Source organism: Gavialis gangeticus, unplaced genomic scaffold (assembly GCF_001723915.1).
Source record: "Gavialis gangeticus isolate Ggan-Ray unplaced genomic scaffold, GavGan_comp1, whole genome shotgun sequence".
Lineage (NCBI taxonomy): Eukaryota > Metazoa > Chordata > Crocodylia > Gavialidae > Gavialis > Gavialis gangeticus.
Genome location: NW_017728992.1, coordinates 84199671 through 84208352, shown reverse-complemented (window position 1 = coordinate 84208352; position 8682 = coordinate 84199671). Strand labels below are relative to the sequence as shown.

At 41.9% G+C, this 8682-nt stretch overlaps 1 protein-coding gene across 2 annotated transcripts in view; it reads left to right on the top strand.

The window, feature by feature from the left end:
* LOC109302866 (cadherin-7) overlaps positions 1-8682 on the top strand; it is a 152019-nt gene that overhangs the window by 47870 nt on the left and 95467 nt on the right. For both annotated transcript variants that reach the window (XM_019524782.1, XM_019524773.1), the window contains exon 3: positions 6965-7259. In XM_019524782.1, the coding sequence (XP_019380327.1) occupies positions 6965-7259 (295 nt within the window). The remainder of the gene's footprint in view (positions 1-6964; positions 7260-8682) is intronic.

Sequence of the window (8682 nt, the reverse complement as noted above, 5' to 3'; positions counted from 1 at the left end):
GGCAGACCCTATGAGGAGAGGCTATGGGACCTGAACCTGCTCAGCCTCCACAAGAGGAGGCTGAGGGGGGATCTAGTGGCCTGTTACAAACTAGTCTGAGGGGACCAGCAGGCACTGGGGAAGTCCCTGTTCCCCCATGCACTACCAGGAGTGACCAGGAATAACTGTCACAAGCTGGCAGAGGGTAGATTCAGGCTAGATATCAGGAGGTGCTACTTCACTGTCAGGGCAGCTAGGATCTGGAACCAACTACCAAGAGAAGTGTTGCTGGCTCCTACCCTGGGGGTCTTTAAGAGGAGGCTAGATGTACACCTTGCTGGGGTCGTTTGACCCCAGTACTCTTTCCTGCCATGGCAGGGGGTCAGACTCAATGATCTGCTCAGGTCCCTTCCGACCCTAGAAACTATGAAACTATGTAGAATTGTGTGTTGGGACAGGAAGTCTCTATCAAGTTACTCGATTTCTGACAAACTTTCCCTGAATGGAAATAAACTTGAGAACTTCAGAGAGAGAGTGGGCAGTATTTCCAAATACCATGGATCTTTGGACCTCTATATTGCTTTTCTCCTTAAGAATATGAAGTCCAATGTGGTACCAAAAAGCCATGCTCTATAGGCCTGAAGGCAGCAAACGTTCATGTGGCTCCCACAAATTCATAATTCCTACATCCAGCTACTGGCTTGACTCTCTTGCAGCTGCTTTACTAGCTCCCTTCTGGCTTTCTATATGAAAAATCACAAAAGGAATGTGGAATACCACACAAAGAAAGCAAGAATATTCCACTCCTCTCTTTGAGCCACAGAAACTTTCTAGAGCCATTCTGCACTGAATTTCAGGGTGTGTCTACATGTGCAATAAATGCACAGTCAAGTTACTAAGCAGTAAAATAAGGCGCAATAAGATGTAACCAGGAACACATCTACATGTGTGCCCTGTTGGGCGCAGATTTATTCTGCTCTGCTCTGCCCTCCTGCAGCAGACAGGGGGAGCTCCAGTCTCCCCCAGGTGCCAGCCTAAGAGCTGGTAGGAGGTACGGGAGCTGATGCTGATGTGCAAAGTACTAGGAGAGCTGTTCCGGCAGCAGGAACAGCTGTCTCCCAGCCACGTGCACATCTGGAGACAGCTGCCCCTCCATAGCTCCCCTTACATTTAGGCTTAGCCAGGCAGTGTCCCCCAGTTGCTTGGGCTTAATGGAAGCAAAACTGCTCCCAAACAGCATCTACACATGTGCTACTATGCATTGTCTAATGCGCTGTTTATCTACTACCTGTATGTGTTGGTACTAGCAAACGGCCCATTAGACTAATTTAGTGTGTCCAGCACACATGTAGACAGTGACGTGTTACTATGCATTAGATTAGTCTAACATACAGTAAAACATCTCATGTTGATGTGTCCCGAGAGTAGGATTTTCCTAGAAAACTCCTGCATAGCATACTGACCTCGATAGATTTACTCAAGTCAGTGACAGAGCCAAATGAGGATATATAGCTTTTCCAGTGCTTAAAGGGCTTATATTAAGTTTTGCAAAATTCCTATGACAGTTTAGTATTACTTTTCCCTTTCATGATATGAAATTGAAATACTGAAAATGGATTAGTTGATAAGCAATTTGATAATGAGAGTTTAGTTCAAGAATCCTGGGTTCAAGTCCAGTACACAGTCCACAAGGTAAAAGTCCTTCCATCTTAATATGTTTGGGGATCAAATGCTAGTAGTCTTATATTAAAACAAGGTTGATGCATACATTCTGCAACAAGCGTGAATCTGGATCCTTTTGGTATAATTAATTTTTACATTGCTCCCTTGAACTATACTTTAAGGTTTCTCATGATGGCACTAAAACACTCATAAAGATGTTTAAACAAACTCTTTAGTATATTTTATGTGGAATTGGGAGCACCACAGTGCCAGTGATGAGCTAAATCTGTGGCACTAGAATGTGTTTCCCAGGATTAAGTAGGCAATAGGTAGTTCTTCACTAATATGAGCACAAAACATCCCTGTTTTTTAAAGATTTAGTAGAACAAAGAAAATTATGCTTTTCCTGGAAAGGTATAGTAAATGTAGCTTGTCCACAGAATGAAGTATAAACGTATCAAAAACATTGCTTATCACTTCTCTAATCTGCAGGCTAGCAGTTATCCGTTAAGGCCCAGATGCAAAAAACAGTCTATAAATGCCCACAGCATTGCAGCATGTCACTTTTAGCATCTAACTTTCTGACCCATGAGCTAAGTACAGACAGTCAAAAAGCCTAAGGCTGAACTGATTCATTCTTTGCAGATTCATCTATTCTGCATAGATTGAACTGATAAAAGTGAACAGACATTCACTTTTGATTCTGGAAGTGCAGCAACCTGCCTGAAGTGGCACAAGCCAGAAACTGGGGTGTTAGAGTACAACTCCCTGCTTAGCTGGAGCAAACAGCTTGATTCAAGGCTAGCCCACCAACCCACTTGGAGGGGGTGGGGGTTGGAGGGGAGGTGCAAAGCATCCTGGGATGCTGGGAGACTATGAGTTAACTTGAATCTGGAGGGAATCTGGGACAGAAGTTCAGTAGACCAATTTAACCTAAATCACAGTTAAGTCTAGTGCTACATCCTTCCGGGTTTGTCTTAAACCAGATTTGGCCATTTTGAAAGTGGTTTATGTGCAGTAAACTTCTGTTCATTTATACTGGTTTATATGTAAGTTCTGTCCTTGGCCCTGAAATGAAACCCACAACCCCGAGTTTGGGCTCCCTAAGGCTAGGGACAGACATTATACTTAAACTGGTTTAAGTGATCAGAAATTGGTTTAAACCTATAACAGAACAGACATTCACTGCACATAAGTCATTTTGAAAATGGCTGAAACTGCTTTGAGATAAACCTGGTTGAAGTAGTATCAGACTTAACTGATTGGATCAAACTGGTTTATGCAATGTCTGTCCCAGTCCCCTTCCTGGTTTAACTTAAACCAGAGTCCCCCAGCATCCCAAATGCTTTGGAGCCCTGGGAGGGGTTCTCTGCTCTCGAGAGTTGGGCTCCTCTCTGTTCCCTGGCTGGAGTTCCAGCAGAGATAGCTGGCACAGCAGCATCTGCCTGGCTTTCCGGTTCCCCTCTTTCTACACTCCCTACTCAAGCAGGGATTCCACTCCTCCCCTCTTCCACAGCATGGATGGTAGCCAGCATGTGGTATGCTAGCTAATGCTGAGAGCTGTCTGTGTAAGACAGACAGGACAAAGGCAGACAGTACAGGGTCTGCTTAGGGCTTCTTGGAGCTAATTAACAGGTAGCTGGTAGTGTCCCTCCATTCCTTCCTTGGAAAAAGTTGTTTAAGAAGAGCTTGAACTAATAAGAGCAGCTTTTGTTTTCTCGATGGGGTGCTAGATGCTGTGCTACTCTTTGCTGGCTCCCTCGCTGACCCCTCCCTAATCAGAGCATCCTGTTGGGGCCTGACCACCCATGCCTCCTCAGCTCAGCACTGTGGAAGGGTAAGGAGGGCTGCTCTAGCACCCTCTGGCTTCTACCCTGAGCCACTACAGGCATGCACCTGCATTTTCTCAGTCCAGAGGGGCTGTTTATGTGGTTACAAACTTGTTCAGCCTAGCTAGGTCAGACTAACCTGCAAAGATTGAATCAATTCAGGCTCAGGCTTCTTGAATGTCTGTCCCTAGCCTATAGGGTCAGGTTAGGTAGGAGTCACAACCTACAGAGCAGTGGATCACCAAAACTAGAGAATAGGAAATGGTGTGTTCTTAAATCCTATCCCTTCCTTGGGGATAGGAGACTTTTATAAGTACTGTTGGCAAGTGCTTTCCTCCACTCTGGAGTTAGGCCTGTAACCATTCCTTGAATAATTATGAAAGGGATCATTCTTTTTTTTCAAAACATATCTGGAAAAAGGATAATCACCCCACTTATGTACAGCAGTTCAGTGGTTAGGGCATTTACCCTGGGGAGGTAGGTGTTTAATTTCCTGTCTACCCATGATTTCTTACCTTCCAGGAGAGAATTCCTTCATGCTACAGTCTTAGCTAATCTTATTCCTTCCTGTCAAAACAGTTACAATTTGGAAAAAAAGAATTAAAGATTCATTAGGACAGAAAGAAAGCAAAACTGACTCTCTAGCCAAGTGAGTGACCTAACCACTTGGCTAGACAGTCATATTCCCTCTTGTGCTCTCTTTCAGATCCAAAGAATTTTTAAATACATCTTGTAGAATGGAACAACTTCAGTAGAAAAAAATGACAGTGCCTTCACCCTAGAATAGTCAATGGCTCAGTTGGCAGGGTAATTTCCTGGAAAGCTGGAGATGAGGTTTTGAATCTTCTCAGGGAGAAGATGGAATTGAACCCATACATTCAGCATCCTGCTTAAGTAGCCTAAACACTTGAGGATATCTGCTCTTGCCATATTTTGAAAGACAACTGTAGCTTGTGCTGTGATTTGTGTAAGGCTAATCTGATAGAAGTGTTCAGGGATCTCTTACTGCAAGGGTTGTCAGCTGGGAGTATGTGTACCCCTGGGGTACTTGGGAAGGCCCTAGGGGGTACATGCAGGTGGGTGGGGATGGAGAGCACCACCTACCATCCCATTCCACCACCTTCCAGGAGCAGGGCTGTGGGGGGGGGGGTGAGGACAGTAGTACCCCTGTGTAGGCTACATGGGTGCCATCCAGCTGGCTGGATGCGGGGGTGGGGGGAAGCTTGCATGTGGTAGCTGCTGCTGCCACCCACCACTCTGTACTGCCGCCACTCTGTATCCGGCCACGTGCCACCCCCCCACTCCTTTTCCAGCCCTATGCCACCCCTCCCCACTCTGCATCCAGCCATGCACCACACCCATCCCACTCTGTGCCTGGCTATGCACCACGCCCCACCCCCTCACTCCACATCTGGACCCTAGTGACATTTCCAGCTGAGAGGGAAAAAATTAATGGAAATGATGATAATAGCACTGTTGTAAACAAGTTCAACTTACATTTGATACATTTCAAAGAAGGGAAGCGAAAAGTCTGAACATCTTTATCATTTTAAACTAGTTTTGGCATTGCATTTCTGTCAGTAGCACCATAAAAAAGAGGAGCAAGTGTCTAACGGAGGACCTTTCTCTCATGTCCACACCAGAGGTTTTAGTGTTTTTGTGTGGGGCTGTATGTGTGTTTATTTGCTCAGGTATGATCATCAAGACTGACTTCTGAGCTAAGTCATATTCTACAAGTGAAAATAGATTTCTATTTGCATAAATAAGCTAAAAAACCTAACACAGGAAATTAAGACTGTTGCAGTTAGGACCAAAGGGCACCTATACACATGCCTGCTTTCTGCTTCAATGTGTTTTAATTAGAATGCAGAGTCAGTTAATCAAGTCTGCTGGAGTGTACCAATTAGAACACTCCAGCAGCCCCAGTGTCACATGTATTCAGCATCCCCACATTCGAAACTGGTGGTGGAGACACTTTAACTAAAGCTTATTCAACGAGCTTTAGTTAAAGTGCCCCTGGTGTCATTTTGAAGTATGGGACACTGAATACTTGAGACACTGTGGGCATTTCAATTAGTGACTCTCAAGAGCTGCTCTAATTAGTTTCTCTTCCCTCCCCCACAACCTGGAGCACATGTAAAGACACCCCAAATTTCCCTGAGAAAAGGTGTTGTACAGAACTGATTGGAAATTAATTTGAACTTCTACCTCTTCTGGTACCTTTATATTGTACCCTCACTGTTATGGTTCAGTGGTATCCTTGTCTGCCATATGGGAGACCTGTGTTCTAGTTCTTGATGAGCAAATAAATACAGCTATTGAGGCACATAAAGTCTGGTCTTTGAATGCCATCTCAATAGTCTAAATTGAGGTCTGGGCAGCCTCCACTCCTGCTGGAGGTCCTGGTGACCTATCTTGCATACATCATAATCCAGAAAGATTGATGGTTGCCTCCTACTACTAATTGGTCCTGTGGTAACTACATGCTGCCATTCATGTTGTGCAGTCCTAGAAAATATCTATTGTAAAGTCCTCTCCAGATTCTTCTCATGTTTTATTAGCATATTTTGTGGAAGCTGGTTGCCTCTAGCTATGAAATGCAGTTGTTATTACTATTTATGTAGGTTCAGAATAGGTACTTGTTCCTGGATTTAAGATATGTTTGTACTGTATTACATATATTTATATTATATATAAAGAATACATTCATATCATTCCTATAGTCCCAAAAAGCTATAATTCTTTCTAGCTTGTTATCAAGCTGATTTCTCTGATTGTTTGACAAAATTGCAATGTGTTCACATTTTGGATGGAATTTTGTGAGTGTGCCCATTATCTCACTGAAATGATCATTGTAAAACTATCTAAAAATTAGCACTATCCTAATTATAATTCTTAGTACTTTGAAAACAGATAAGCATTGTTCTTATTTTATATAGGGGAATACTGAGATGAGCTTATTGACTTGGAAGGCCAGCCAGTAAGTTAGTACTAGACTCCTTCATTCACTGTTCATTTGTATTTGTATTGTCTCAAACAAACTCTGAACAGGGGAAATCAACATGCAGTTTATCTATGGTGACAAAAAGGGAGTAAGCAGTTATTGAAATTTAGTTGATAATGACTGTGCTCCAAAATCACAAATATACAATAGGATAGTGGATCAGTACCAGTAAAATAGTTAAGCTTAGGTAAGAGCAAATGGCATTATAAAAATGAGAAGTAGAGCATGAGAGTACTGTTGTTATGAGGCAATATAAAATGCAGTTGAAAATTAGATTGTTTACAGAAAGGCATGAAATTCTCTCTCTCAAAAGAGCAGGCTGACAGATTCTAATAGTATTTTACATGCCGTGCACAACAGACATTCAGCTTATCTTTCCAAGAACAATAAAATTCATGTGCTGCTGCATGACATAAGAATTATTTTTACATATCTCCATATCGCTGACTCTCTTGTAAGTTAATCTCATCTCTCATCAATTTTTCACCAGCTTCACTCTGATGTTGATAAAGGAGATGGCTCCATCAAATACATCTTGTCAGGCGAAGGGGCAAGTTCCATTTTCATTATTGATGAGAACACGGGGGATATTCATGCTACAAAGAGGCTGGATCGGGAAGAGCAGGCCTACTACACGCTCCGAGCACAAGCACTAGATAGGCTGACTAACAAACCCGTGGAACCAGAGTCGGAATTCGTCATTAAGATTCAGGACATCAATGACAATGAACCAAAATTTCTGGATGGTCCTTATACGGCGGGTGTTCCTGAAATGTCTCCTGTGGGTAAGTACAGAATGCATTGTCCATGTCATGGGAAATCTGCTCTGATTGCCTTTTTTTAAATGTCATTATTTTTACTGTCTTACACCAAGCTATTTAATTATCTATGAGCCACCTGCAACACTTTGATATTTTCAGTTTTAACTGGAAAATCAGACTTAGCAAAATATTTACCCTTTCAGAAATGTTGCAAAGCTAAAATAGCTGTATTGGGATTGAGACAGGAATTTTATGGTGTAATTCTCATTTCAGTGCCCAGAAGCTTTGTTTTGTTATTCTTGTTGAGAACAGCAAGTTTCACACCTACTCTCCGGCACACAGAGGTGATAATATATCCTTTTATGTAATCAGGTCATTATGCACACATTCTTTCAAATTGCTTCTGTTACACAAAAAGCTTGGTCTGTTTTTATTGGTAGTGCATGGCAGATGTACATATATGGAAAGGCCAAATATTATGCTATGGGAACTCTACACATCCACATGTACCTGAGAGACTATTTAGACTCAATTCTAAATAGTTTTGAAGGTGATTCCATCAGAATCTGGGGACCTTGTAAGTAGTTCAAATATTTTCCTGGAAAAGCAGCAGTGCTTTTATTCTTAAATCTGAACCATAAATGTTCTAAATCAGTTCTAAACCTGGGCTACATTGTCTTATCATTTTGAAAGATCAGCTCCCGGTGTACCTTGGAAATGTTCCCTTGGCTTCAGTGGAGCTATTGTCATTTACACTGGCTTAAAATTTGGCGCACATGTAAATTAAACTAAATATGATACTCATAATCTGGAATAAAAATGACCACACGGAGGCTTTCATGAAAAGTAGGAATACCAGCTTGTTTGGTTTTTTTTCAGTACTGTTAGATGAGAAGCCCCTTTGTTTAGGGCTCCTCTAAAATCATTAGTTTTGCAAAGGAGACTGGTCTGAAACAGTTTATAAGATGTGAAAAACTAAGCAAAGTGCTACTCATGTGGGTTTATTTTACTAAGCAGTGAGCATGTTAGATATAGTTTCTGAGTTGATATATGGCACTTTTACATGGTCATTTAATGCTATGTCAGTGCAGGGAAAGGCACAAGTAACCTTTGAAGGAAAGATAGAAATCTGCTTTCTTGGGAAATACCGGGAGCAAGATGAAGTAGTATAATACTTATAAAACTGCTTCATTCTGGTAAGAGAAGATAATTTAGATAATCCAAACCATTTTAATAGCAGTCCAAAGTTTTCAGAACAGTATATAGAAAATGATCTTTCAGACTAAGTGGCATCTCACTTCCACGGTTCGATCAGCTTGACTGAAGCATCAGTATTTTTACTTGTCTTTGAACTAAATATATTTTTACTTTAGTGCTGGATTATTTAAGTGAACTTATCATTAAAGACTGAAGCAAGAAGTAAGGTTTTAAAGTGTCTCACTTCTTC